Source organism: Bradysia coprophila, unplaced genomic scaffold, assembly GCF_014529535.1.
Source record: "Bradysia coprophila strain Holo2 unplaced genomic scaffold, BU_Bcop_v1 contig_339, whole genome shotgun sequence".
Classification (NCBI taxonomy): domain Eukaryota; kingdom Metazoa; phylum Arthropoda; class Insecta; order Diptera; family Sciaridae; genus Bradysia; species Bradysia coprophila.
Genome location: NW_023503598.1, coordinates 520,442 through 534,725, shown reverse-complemented (window position 1 = coordinate 534,725; position 14,284 = coordinate 520,442). Strand labels below are relative to the sequence as shown.

General features: G+C 37.1%; 1 protein-coding gene and 1 long non-coding RNA gene across 2 annotated transcripts; both read left to right on the top strand.

The window, feature by feature from the left end:
• Positions 1-282: 282 nt before the first annotated feature.
• On the top strand, positions 283-12,250 carry LOC119079806 (pickpocket protein 28-like). Its single transcript, XM_037187874.1, has 7 exons — positions 283-322; positions 9,171-9,274; positions 10,497-10,739; positions 10,799-10,898; positions 10,966-11,111; positions 11,175-11,644; positions 11,711-12,250. Exons 3-7 carry the CDS (start codon positions 10,513-10,515, stop codon positions 12,127-12,129), a joined length of 1,362 nt encoding a protein of 453 aa, XP_037043769.1. The 5' UTR covers positions 283-322; positions 9,171-9,274; positions 10,497-10,512; the 3' UTR covers positions 12,130-12,250.
• Positions 12,251-13,229: 979 nt separating this feature from the next.
• LOC119079817 lies at positions 13,230-13,621 on the top strand. The gene is made up of 2 exons (XR_005088234.1): positions 13,230-13,422; positions 13,509-13,621. It is a non-coding gene; the product is annotated as an uncharacterized LOC119079817 (long non-coding RNA).
• Positions 13,622-14,284: the final 663 nt, after the last annotated feature.

Here is a 14,284-nt window from a genome sequence, read left to right as displayed (position 1 = left end):
TGCGTTGAAATTAATTTTTAAATTAATTTGTTCATCCACTGACTCATCCAAAATTACAATTCTGAAGCGCAACTACGTCGTGAATTCATGTGTTTCCCTCATCTCATGTCATATCTATGACAATGTACCGATCATGTTAGTTTATATGAATGTGCCAATTCAGATAGTGCAGAAACACCAGTTTGATCCGACAGTTTCTTGCAGAATATCAACAGAATAAAACGAAAAAATTAACCGCAAAATGAAATTCAGATCAATATTCAATCAGTTCCATTTAAGAAGTAAAACTTATGACGTCGAAAATCCACAAAATAGGGAGGAAGTAAATTCAAAATCAACATTTTATTCGCTCAAAAAGCATTAAAGGTTTTGAATTGAATTCAATTTTAGCCAAAATTTTCTGCATTTGAGAGCACAGTGTCAGAATATACACAAAAGAGCACCATTCACGGTATTTCGTACGTTGGGGACGGTGAACGAAACAAGTTCGAAAGGTGATATTTGAATTGTATTTATACAACATCGAAATGATGTAATCCGAGGATGTGACGGATGTGATTTTGTTTAAAGACAGTGCTTTAAATTAACCTTTAAATTTTCTTGAAATTATTGGTTTGACGGTAGACACTCTAATTTAGCTTATCAATTCAGAAAGTGAAACGTGGGGTAAGTTGGCACACCATACAAAATGTTCGTGTGAATCTAACTCAGTGCTAAAACGAAAAATTGGAATTCGTGTGCCAAGAACGGAATATAGAGATTGATTTTCAGTGTATTTCGAGGGTATGCGAGTAAATTAGAATTCGTGTGCAAAAAAATGAATGCTACTGCCCCCCTTTCATGAACGCAAGAACAAAGCATTTGGGCGGATACACAATTAAGTACTTCCTAATCAAATCATTAAAACCTAATGACATCCTAAACTATATATAGATAGTAGACCGATGAAATGACGATCTAAAATTATTATAGTATGCACAATGGGCCCGAAGGAGGCATCCGAGCATGTTCTGCTAAGTAGACAGAACAACTATTTTAATTTAAAAAAAAACATAGCTAACGCCGAAACACCCATTCGCATCAAAAGCCTTTAGTATGAAACTCTTATTTCTCTTATCTTCCTTCATTTTCTTCTTTATGTTGAGTAAAAATTTTCTTCTAAATATTTCACACAAATGAGTATGCCAATCGATAAAACTCCATAAAAGATGCAAACCTAGCAAAATCTGGCTCTTATTCTTTAAAAACAGCGGAGATATCAACGTTTGAACGTGAATTCCCATACAAAAATTCAAAATATCGGATTCGACCGCTTTTTTATGCAGCGCTACAAACCATACAACTAATGCTTAGTTTCCTCTTACCAAAAAAAGTACTCCGTGTGAGAGACAAAATTGAATTTTTTCAATTTTTCTTTGTTTATTTGACAGTTTGCTCTCTCACGGCGCTCTAACGGCTCTCTCACGGCGTACTTTTTTTAAGTGGAATGGGCACTTAAAGTATAGTTTCCACTTAAAAAGAGCACTCCGTTTAGCCTCCGTCTACATGACGTTGTAAAATAGAACAAAAGAACTGTCACGCAAACGGAGTGGAAATTGAATTTATTTCAATTTTTTACTCCGTTTACGTGACAGTTCCATTGTTCTATTTTACAACTGTCATGTAGACGGAGGCTAAACGGAGTGCTCTTTTTAAGTGGAAACTATACTTAAACGCGTGGATTCGACGTGTTACAAACGAATGCATAAACCAAAAAGACCCCACCCAGTGTGTCCCAGCTGTTATTAGCCTGCTTTCGAGTTGTATTGGTCGACAATATTCAGGTCAACGAATGGATTTTTGTCACATGAAATACGCATCGTCAGAAAGGTATGACGTCTGACTATAGAAACTTTAACGATCAAAATATATCCACTCATCGAACTTTTGTAACAAAACGATTACAGATTTTATGAAATTTTACGAAAGGAAAAATTTTGTATGTAGAAGGAACCCGACCGATTTTATTGAATGCTGTTCTTCCAATAAGTCCCTAAATCGATGTGCGTTCTTACTGCTCGTACACATAGAGACTCGAAAGAGGCCTAATTCAAATTTTTCTTTTGTATTCCAGTCAAACTTGGCTGGACTACAAAAGAAAAATTTGTATTAGGCCTCTTTCGCGTCGCTATGTGTGCGAACAGTTAGTTTTTGGGTGCACTTCGGAAAAACTTCTTTTTGTTAGGAAGAGGTGTGTGGAATATAGTATTACTTTTATGCTGCATACGGACAGAACAATATTTCTAATTAGGTAGAAATCTAACAGAGTTAATGACTACTCTATATATGATGGAAGCGACGTTAATATTTTGTCATACGATATATCGATGCAATTTCTAATTTTAGAATTTGGTGGTTCGTTATGTTAATCTGTTCAACCTTTGGTGCGTGCTATTTAATCTACCAAGCATACAGAACAATGAACGAAAATCCAATAATTGAAAGCCCAGCATTGAGTAAGGCTCCATTATGGGACGTACCGTTTCCTGCTGTTACCATTTGTCCTTCGATCAAAAGTGAACTCATTCCTTTCGCATTGAACAAAACTAATTGGCCGGATTTTGCTCAAAAGTTTTTGCCAGAGAATTTGTAACGGTTTTTCTGCTGTTTTAAAATCGATTCAACTGGAGACCAATCGAAAAAATTTTTTTTCTAGAACTGACCTAGACTCTACAATATTTCCTGCAGTTGTATTACAAAACGTGTTGTTGCAGAGAAGCGACCAGGATAATTACAACGTTTTGATTCAAGTTAATATTTTGTCTATGAAGTAAAAGCTAAAATTTAATCGGAAAAGTAAATTTTTTAATTCAAAACAGGCTTTGCCAGAAATCAGTGTTATAGCTGCTGGTTGGCAGGTAACATTTGCTGAAGTGTACGATGTTGACGTGCAAAAAACAATAACAGCCATTGGTGCTTGTGTAACATTCAACATGTACGACGAAAAAGACTTACTGAGAGACGGGTATGTTTTATCTAGCATCAATCACAACATAACTCCTTACGACTGAACTTTGTTTGAATTTAGTGTAATTCCGAGTTCACTTGATGACATCCCCGACAAGGAGGAACAATTGTGGAGTCGAGATTCTGACTTTACAAAAGGACTACCAGTGGAAGACTACACATACCCGTTTCGAGCGTTCACCGTTAACCATGCATTTCTCATGCACTTCGACGTTAATCAAACGGGACAATTCAGTCAATTCGATTCACAATTCACGTTAATCTTTCATGCACCTGATGAAGTTCCACTTTATTATCGACACGCTATATACACCACCATCAAAGCTGAAAAATTTAGCTTCATCGAATTAACGCCGCATTTAGTCGTATCGGAAGGCATCGAAAAATACGAGCCGAACGTTCGCAAGTGCTATTACACCCACGAACGACATTTGAAATATTACAAAATCTACACCCAAAACCATTGCGAATCGGAATGTCTCGTTGATTACACTCTCGCCCAATGTGGATGCGTTCCTTACTTTATGCAGCGTGCGTGACGATTATGTTCGTTTCATCCGTTTTAACGAAGTTAATTTTCTGTTGTAACTTTTGCAGATTTTAACGACACCAAAATTTGTGGAACGGATTTGGATTGCTATTGGACTGCGTTGCACAAACTTTTTTTACCCGAGTTCAAAGATGACGGTACACATGCTCTAATTGACGATTGTAATTGTCTTCCAACATGCACTCACTTGTCATATACAGTTCAAGTGACTGAACTTGTGCGGAATCCAGATGATGGTGGAAGTGTGCTGCAAATTAGGAACAAACTTCCATTTTTTACGAAAAATGTCCGCACTGAGCTGCATAGTCTGAGTGAATTCTTTTCAAATTGTGGCGGCTCCCTTGGATTATTCCTTGGAGTGTCGATATTCAGCATAATTGAATTGATTTATTTTTGTACAGTTCGATTGTATTTGCACAGTAAACGGTCGGATCGGCAAAAAAGTTACGAAAAGACCAGTGAATGAACGATGAACATGAACAATATATAAAGGAATGGCCAGTAACAGTAGACTGTATTGGACGCGGTGAATTTTTGAGATGAGCTTGTCACAACTGATCCGTGGCCTTATGAAGCAATATAACCTTTACCTCTCGAATCATCCCTGATCAATCGGGTCTTTGTGTTTTGACCTGTTTCCAATGTAGCTTTTCATTTGGGCGCAAAGTCAATTTTCGTGACACCTTTAAATCCAATAAAATATTAGGCATCCAACCGTTGAGAGGAAAGTGTTTAGATATTTTGAAAAAACTGTTCATTAGCGCATGTTGGAGACGATGAACGCAATAAGTTCGAAAGGTAACTTGAACTGTGTATCAGGCGTGATAGCCATTGAAACGTTGGCGGTGGCTAGCCGAAAAGAAAATCAATGGCTTAGAAATTAAGCTTAAAACTCGGCTCGGCTGGTACGAAATAATTGTCTAAAAAATATTAGTGAAAAATGTCTTTCAGTAGAGTTCTTAACAAAATCCTTCACTATGACAAATCAAGGTTAAAATTGGTAATTGGATTCTGCTACGTAAAAACAAACTCACTCATGTGTTTTTGAGCAATTTCAGTGAGCTTCAGTAATTGTTTTTCGACAAGTGTAGTTGTATACCTAGCATTCGGCTGGAATATAGATTCTCACAAACTCTACACTTGTCGAAAATACCAAAGCTTGTTACCTTACGTGAATTACTTTCGTAAATGTGACAGATGCACAATTACAACTCCGAATTTCATTCACAAATTGCAAATTTTGAATGAAAATTTGAGTTGTCATTACGCATCTGTCACATTTACGTTAAAAATGGCCAGTTACTAAACGGGGTGTGCAATCTCTTTCGATGTTGTTTTTGCCCTTACTACTAGGTTTCAAAAACCATTACGTTTCACTCATAAAAATGAAAATTCTTGATTCCGTGTGTTTATTGGCCTTCGCCTAATCAACAAAATTCCAACGAAAACTAGGCTTTTCAAATTTTTTTCCCTTTTTGTGTAAATAAGTACTTCCCACCTGAATGGCCCCTTAGGCACTAAAAATAGTAATGAGAAGTAGTCAGAGTTAGTGTAATATACAGTCATTATTTAGAATCGATAGCAAATTGTACAATACGCAACGTAAAGCATACTTGCTCTCTTGTTTCCTACGGCGTCGGTACATACCGAAATGTTGAACTACGTAAAAAGGCTTAGGCTAGTCAACAAATACGTCTGCTTTACAATCAATAAATTTTCGATGAATCGATGAATGAACCAATTAATTAAAAAATAAACTTCAACGCATTCATACATGAAAATTGTCAAAAGTTTTGATTAGCTGATTCAGCAATCATTCACGATCTCATATTTTTAGATTCAAATTGATAATGCTTATATTATGTTCTATAACATCCAAAAGAAAGTGGAACAAAAAGAGTTGACAGGTGGAATTGTTACTATCCTTCCATAGATGGCACAAGGTTCCATCGGCTCATGTTAACGTAAAGTGACAGTTAGCTGTCAATAATTGACAGTGATATGCGGCTTGAATATAAATGCACTATACTTTGACAGTAGCCGGTGACGCACTACTGGCGTCAATTCAATAAGCGCGTTGCTCTGCAAAAGACGCTTTCATTACATTCACGTTTCAGAAACCGAAGAGGCGTTACATACATATTAGCGTTGAAACGTTTTAAAAGACAATTTTGTAATTATTCATCCACACCGAACTATGGCTACTGATAAGTGCGAAGAGGTAAATATATTTTCATTGAGTGTTCGTGCAAGCATTTAGGCAAACGAAGATTAACGGTAAAATATTCAATTTTTTTTCTTCGATAGAGCTTGATGTTGACGACATTGAATGACGATTGTATCTTCACCATATTGGAAAGGCTGCCATTAGATGCCATTTATTCGTACAGCAGGACTTGCAAGCGCATTCAAAGATTGTGCAGAGATGATTTTCAACGAAGGTTTCGGAATGAAATCAATAAGACAGTGCAAATTGAGCATTCTTCCAGGGGAACCATTCATTATAAGGAGAAATACATTATCTACTTCAACAATTTGGTCAAAAAACTGCGTATCCGTGGTGGAGCTCATACCATACCTGAACAAGTCGCATATTTTGTGAAAACGAAATGCGATCCAAGTTTAAACGAAATCACCATTGACAATGACGGTATTGTATTGGATTCATTTTGTAAGGAAATTTCAAGCTTCCTGCAGAGCGTGGAAACTGTTAATCTGTTCCAAAGAGTCAGTCGTAAGGTGCAAACGTTTCTCAAGTATTGTCCTAATTTAACAACACTTTCTTTATGTCTCTTGCATTTTGACGATACAGTCGATGAAATTTTCGGACAGAAGTATCCGAAGCTGACACATTTGCATTTCGAATATCTTTCAACCAGTCTGATAAACCCAAAAAATTGGAAAACATTTTTGCAACGAAATAGTCAAATACAATGCATAGAGTTAAGCGAATGGAGCGCTGGCCAAAGCTGCGGACAATCGGAAAAGTTGAAGTGTGTTGAAATTGTTGCCGACGTTGCTTCAAACCTGAAACATTTGTTTCTTTACATTGACCCTGTATTTACACGAAATTTCGAACAAATTTGCAAATACCTTCAAAAGTTATGTGCACATCGCAACTTCAAATCGTTAGAACTGAAATTCAGTGACGACATAGTCGTTGAAATCCTATTGATGGAACATATAAACCAATTGAAAAAGTTGAAGCAACTCACGAAAATACATATCAGGAAGGTATCGATTCCGGTCGTGGACTTGAACCAAACATTCTGTTCATTTGTTCATTTGAAAAGTGTTTCCATTGAAGAATTGCAATTTGATTATGCATTATTGAAGAGGTGGGAGAAGTGGTCTACTATCGGGCAAATAGTTTCCTTGGTAAATGAGACGCCGTTCTTTGCACTGTCCCATCTTCAAGAACTCACAATCCAATCAGGAGAAGCGAAATTATTATTTTCTCAGTCAATGATGTTAGCCAGACACTGGAAGAATCTACGAAAACTGTCAGTATTCAAAGGGTCTGAATTGACGTATCCCGTAACATGTCCAGTTGCTGAATTGAATAAAGCCAGAGAGAAATTGGAAAATGCTCAGCAGTTGACAATTTTTACCGATTTCAATGACAATACTACAGACTTGAGCCACGAATTCGTGAGACTACAGTGCGTGGAACGTGATTATCATTATACTGTTGATTTCAGCAAAAAGTATTGCAGTTCGTCTGCAGCATACTATCATTATGTTCAGAGATGCTAATTTTAAGGACAAATAAAAATTATATCGAAAGAAAGAATAAAGCCAGCAATTAGTAGACGAGAGATTTTTGTTTGAATAATTCGATCCTAGTTCGATCCTCTTACCGTGTAACACTGCACTCCCAGTATTAACCCCCAAATTTCCAATAAATTTAGAGTATTTAAGCAAAGCTTCTTTAGCAAGTCGGACAGGGCCCATCTGCCCATCGGTATGTACAAGATATGTAACGAGAGTATCGTGGTACAAAAGTGGAGTGGTTCATATGTGTAGTGGAGTTGCAATATGTAAAAACGAATTTTGACAGGTCGAAGACGACCAGCTCTCAGCACGTCCACACAGAAGCAAACTTAACCGAAACTTAAGAGTTGTCCTTCCTCAATTAAACATCAGATAGTCTGCAACCTATGTTTTGTTTTATTTTGTTTATTCGACGTTCATATTGCATGTTTGGGTTTTGCTGTCGGTTTCAAACAACGCCAAATGAAGCCCAAACAGTTTCCAACTTTTAACAGTGTTGGCTACTCTGGTGAATGATGATTAAAATTTTCAACGACCCTACATAGACCTATGTGCTTGCGGTTTCCGTACACATTCGGCGAACTGCTACAAAATCAACGTACAACTGATTTACATCAAATTTAAATAATCTGCAAAGGCTGGTCAAGAAGATTTATATTTTTTTTGTTGGTATTTTGTAATATCAGGTTTTTTAGATTTGATTATTCGAATTTTTATTATAATTGTGCGTGAATAAAGATATCATTGGAAGGCTACGGGAAACTCATTTTCACCACGACACAGTGAATTCGTTTAGACGAAAATAAATCTACCACCATTGACAACGTAAGGTAGTTTGTTGCAAGGTTCTGAAAGAACAGGTTAAGACACCCACGAGGGCGGCTGACACACAAATTTTGACAAATAGATGCTATTTATTGAACATACTCATTACAGATTGTTTGGAATGTCAACTTGAAGAAAAAAAAAAGTTTTTATCAGGTTGACATTTCAAACAATCTGTAATGAGTATGTTCAATAAATAGCATTTATTTGTCAAAATTCGTGTGTCACCTCCTTCGTGATCAACTGGATCACAGATGTGTCTTAACCTGTTCTTTCAGAACTTTGGTTTATTGCATTGCGGTGAATATATCGACATTAAACACTGTTTTCGGAGTATTATACTGAACATTACTTCTGCCAGAATGTGTGCTATGCGTGACACGTCATTATTATTTACCTAGAATTAATAAACCAACATTAACATGTCGGTAAGTTGGTCGTTTCCGTCAATACAATAATAGTATCTTATGATACCAGAGAATATTTCCAGCGTTATACTCTCTTGTATAGTACACAAACACTCGTTGAACTCTTGAATTTCATTCCGCATTAGTGTTTTGTGTAATATAAATGAGTATATTACGCTGGCAATGTTCCCCGATATAATAATACTACTAGCCAACAATGCAACAAATCCCTAGACACTTCGTTGAGTGAATTTTACGCATTGACTCTACGACGAATTTCTGAAGAATTTTCTATTCTCCATAGCGACGCAAATACATGGGTTTCCCTCACCTCATTCGATATCAATGACCATGTGCTGACCATGTTATTTTACATGAGTAGATAGTGCAGAAACATCTTATACCAACAGTTTCTCGTGGAATAACAACAGAACAAAACGAAAAATCTTACTTTAAAATGAAATTCGGGTCAATATTCAATCTCCATCGGAGGAGTGGTACAACTTATGATGTCGATAATACACAAACTAGGGAGGAAGTATAAATTCAAATTCAACATTTTAATCGTTCAAAAAGCATTAAAGGTTTTGAATTGAATTCAATTTTAGTCACAATTTTCTGCCGTTGAGAGCACAGTGTCGGAATATGTTCAAAAGAGCACCATTCACGGTATTGCGTATGTTGGGGACGATGAACGAAATAAGTTCGAAAGGTGATATTTGAATTGTGTTTACATAACATCGAAATGATGTAATCAACGATGTGCTATTGTTTGAAGGCGGCCATCGATATTAGTAGATTATTCACCTCTGTCCACATGTTTATTTAGCCACTTGGGGAGTTATTGCATGAGCCGAAGGCGAATGTTATAACCCCAAGTGTCTAAATAAACATTTGGACAGAGGTGAATACGCTATTTTATCTACCGACGGCGAAATAATAGCACTTTTTCACTGCTATTATTTCACCTAGGTAGATAATAGTAGGTTACAGTGCATGCTGCGAAAATGATTCATTACATGGGGGAACAATTTTGAGATACGAGCAACTCACAAGTGTGTGTTTAAGCGCCAAGGTTTGAAAACTGTTATTTTGACAATGGTAGGCGCTTAAACACACACGCGTGAGTTGCGAGTTTCAAAATTGTTTCCCCAAGTAATGAATCATGGCAGCAGCTTGCACTGTATTCTATTTTATTGCTTGTCCAAGCGAAAATTGATTCTTACATATCAATTCCTTAACGCAGTAACAACGAATCTAGTATACCGCCGAACCCTCCGAAATTGGCTCACACGTCTACGAAGAAAAAAATCCCGAAAACAACACTAATGTTATGTTGGTAGTGTTACAGCAGTAATCTCAATACACGTCACAACGGTCACAACAGTCGGCTTGTCACTGAATTGTTTTTCCGTTTCAGGATAATGCATTAATTTTGTTGTTTTCGTTATTTAGAATAAAAATTTTGCAGTGAAGTGAATAATGTCTAACATAAGCAAAGTGTTTAGTGTTCTCGAATATAAGTGAAAAATACGCAACTAAAAGTGTTTGCCATGTTCATTACAAACATTGAATTTATTGCTGGAGCAAAAAATGGCTGACACTTTCAGTTTTGTGATTTTCTTTTCGAAATAATTCAAATGCTTTTGCGACATTCAACTCACGCCACTGGAAAATTTGTGTTCAAAAACACAAAACATCAATAATTATTTTCTTTTTTTCTGTTGGAAGGCATTAAATATTTCAGATGATGCATTCCCCTTCATCTGGCTGCACCCCGCGAAAACTCGTTTTACAAACTCAATTTTGGTGAATTAAATTTGTTTGTTCCGCTTATCTAATAAAATGACGATCTGCATGACCTCCGCAAAGTTTACAGCCTTGATAATACTCTGCACGTACTCACAATTTACCAACGCAATTTTTGATTCTAGAATTTGGTGGTTCGTTATGTTAATCTGTTCAACCTTTGGTGCGTGCTATTTAATCTACCAAGCATACAGAACAATGAACGAAAATCCAATAATTGAAAGCCCAGCATTGAGTAAGGCTCCACTATGGGACGTACCGTTTCCTGCTGTTACCATTTGTCCTACGATCAAAAGTGAACTCACTCCCTTCGCATTGAACAAAACTAATTGGCCGGATTTTGCGCAAAAGTTTTTGCCAGAGAATTTGTAACGTTTTTTCTGCTGTTTTAAAACTCGATTCAAAATCGAAAATTCTTTTCTCTTAGAACTGACCTGCCAGTATCTTCAAAAATATTTCCTTCAATTGTCCTAGAAAATGTGTTGCTGCAGAGAAGCGATCAGGATAATTACGACATTTTAAGCCAGGTTTGGTTTTCGTTTAAATTTTGTCCATAAAGTAGAGGCTGAAGAACATTGTCTTAATTCAAAACAGGCTTTGCCAGATATCAATGTTAAAGTTGCTGGTTGGCAGGTAACATTTATTGAAATATACGGTGCTACCTTGCAAAAAACCATAACAGCCATTGGTGCTTGTGTAACATTCAACATGTACGACGAGAAAGACTTATTGAGAGACGGGTATGTTTTATCTTGTATCTAGCAAAACATAACTCCTTACGACTGAATATTGTTTGAATTTAGTGTAATTCCGAGTTCACTTGATGAACTCACCGACAAGAAGGAACAATTGTGGAGTCGAGATTCTGACTTTACAAAAGGACTACCGGTAGAAGACTACACATATCCGCTTCGAGCGTTTACCGTTAACCATGCGTTTCTCATGCACTTCGACGTGAATCAAACTGGACAATTCAGTCAATTCGATTCACAATTCACGTTAATCTTTCATGCACCTGACGAAGTTCCGCTTTATTATCGACACGCTATATACACCACCATCAAAGCTGAAAAATTTAGCTTCATCGAATTAACGCCGCATTTAGTCGTATCGGAAGGCATCGAAAAATACGAGCCGAACGTTCGCAAGTGCTATTACACCCACGAGCGACATTTGAAATATTACAAAATCTACACCCAAAACCATTGCGAATCGGAATGTCTCGTTGATTACACTCTCGCCCAATGTGGATGCGTTCCTTACTTTATGCAGCGTGCGTGACGATTATGTTCGTTTCATCCGTTTTAACGAAGTTAATTTTCTGTTGTAACTTTTGCAGATTTTAACGACACCAAAATTTGTGGAACGGATTTGGATTGCTATTGGACTGCGTTGCACAAACTTTTTTTACCCGAGTTCAAAGATGACGGTACACATGCTCTAATTGACGATTGCAATTGCCTTCCAACATGCACTCAGTTGTCATATACAATTCAAGTGACCGAATTGGTGCGGAATCCAGATGATGGTGGAAGTGTGCTGCAAATTAGGAACAAACTTCCATTTTTTACGAAAAATGTCCGCACCGAGCTGCATAGTCTGAGTGAATTCTTTTCAAATTGTGGCGGCTCCCTTGGATTATTCCTTGGAGTGTCGATCTTCAGCATAATTGAATTGATTTACTTTTGTACAGTTCGATTGTATTTGCACAGTAAACGGTCGGATCGGCAAAAAGCTTCCGAAGAGACCAATGAATGAAATAATATAATAAAAGGAATGACCAGTAATAATAGACTACATTGGACGCGGCGAATTTGTCACAGGGGTTTGGACCTGTTTCCGGTGTAGTTTATTTTATCGGTTGTTCCATCCGGAAAGTTGTTTTTCATTTGGATGCAGTGTCCTCATATCGAATGAATTAGTCATCCAGCCATTGAGAGGACACAAAATAAAATCGACGACTTAGAAACTCCGCTTTAAACGGCCAGTAAATCTTAAAAAAAAACTCAGTCAGAGATTTGAAAACATTAGTGGTATATACTACACTACTACAGTTATTATTCAGAATCGATAGCATATTTGAAAATAAGCAAAATACTTGCTCAATTATAGATCAAAGAATTAATTGTCTCTTACAGCGTCGGTACATTCCGAAATGTCAAACTACGTAGAAAGGGTTTGACTCGTCAGCAAATACGTCTCCACTTTACAATAAAGTGATACGACCTCTCTTATAAATGACTTATACCAATAACGACTCTACTTGAATTGCCTCTATTGAAACGCGAAATGTTTCAAGCTACACAATTTTTTTCGAACTTTTTGCTTACAAAGTATTGGGTTGGCGCTTACATAGAGTGTTCCAGTTCGAACAGTTGAGGCTGCTAACAACAATTCTGTCATAACGAACTGGATCTGGACTATATCGATTTTGTGAGTAATATTCTACCTCCTGCAAAGTTGTTTCTGTTCATGTATGATCGGACGAAATAGGTAATGAAAGTATACATAAGGTATGGTCCAATTTTCACAATTTGTACGGAGCAGAGTACATAAAGATTTCGTTTATTTTATCCTCCATTTTCTACTTAAACCAAAATAATCAAAGTCAACAAAAGTTTTGATAAGCGGATTCAGGAATCATTCTCGATCTCATTATGTTTAGATTAAAATTGATTGTACTTATGTTCTATAATGTCTACCTTCAGCGGAACGATAAGGGTTGACAGATGGAATTGCCACTACCCTTCCATAGATGGCACAGTGTGTCATAGGCTCACTTTTACGTAGAGTAGAGTGTGAGGTTGAGCTGTAAATAATTTACAGGGGTAGCATGGCTCGAACATAAATGCACTATACTTTGACAGTAGCCGTTGACGCACTACTGGCGTCAATTCAATAAGCGCGTTGCTCTGCAAAAGACGCTTTCATTACATTCACGTTTCAGAAGCCGAAGAGGCGTTACATACATATTAGCGTTGAAACGTTTTAAAAGACAATTTTGTAATTATTCATCCACACCGAACTATGGCTACTGATAAGTGCGAAGAGGTAAATATATTTTCATTGAGTGTTCGTGCAAGCATTTAGGCTAACGAAGATTAACGGTAAAATATTCAATTTTTGTTCTTTGATAGAGCTTGATGTTGGCGACATTGAATGACGATTGTATCTTCACCATATTGGAAAGGCTGCCATTAGATGCCATTTATTCGTACAGCAGGACTTGCAAGCGCATTCAAAGATTGTGCAGAGATGATTTTCAACGAAGGTTTCGGAATGAAATCAATAAAACAGTGCAAATTGAGCATTCTTCCAGGGGAACCATTCATTATAAGGAGAAATACGTTATCTACTTCAACAATTTGGTCAAAAAACTGCGTATCCGTGGTGGAGCTCATACCATACCTGAACAAGTCGCATGTTTTGTGAAAACGAAATGCGATCCAAGTTTAAACGAAATTACCATTGACAATGACGGTATTGTATTGGATTCATTTTGTAAGGAAATTTCAAGCTTCCTGCAGAGCGTGGAAACTGTTAATCTGTTCCAAAGAGTCAGTCGGAAGGTGCAAACGTTTCTCAAGTATTGTCCTAATTTGACAACACTTTCTTTAAGTCTCTTGCATTTTGACGATACAGTCGATGAAATTTTCGGACAGAATTTTCGGATACAGTCGCTGAGAACCTATTGATGGAACATATAAACCAACTAGTCTGCATCCTGTGGCACTTCGTGCCACGTCGCATCCTAGCAAGCTAGACCGGGCAGACACCTGTTAGAGACTAACACCTGTTACAGACAAACAGAGAAATTAGAGACGAACACCTGTTACAGACAAACATCTATTCGAAAGCAACTCTAAGTCTGCTAAAGAGCTATACGAAAATCGCTTCGCTCAGCTCAAACATT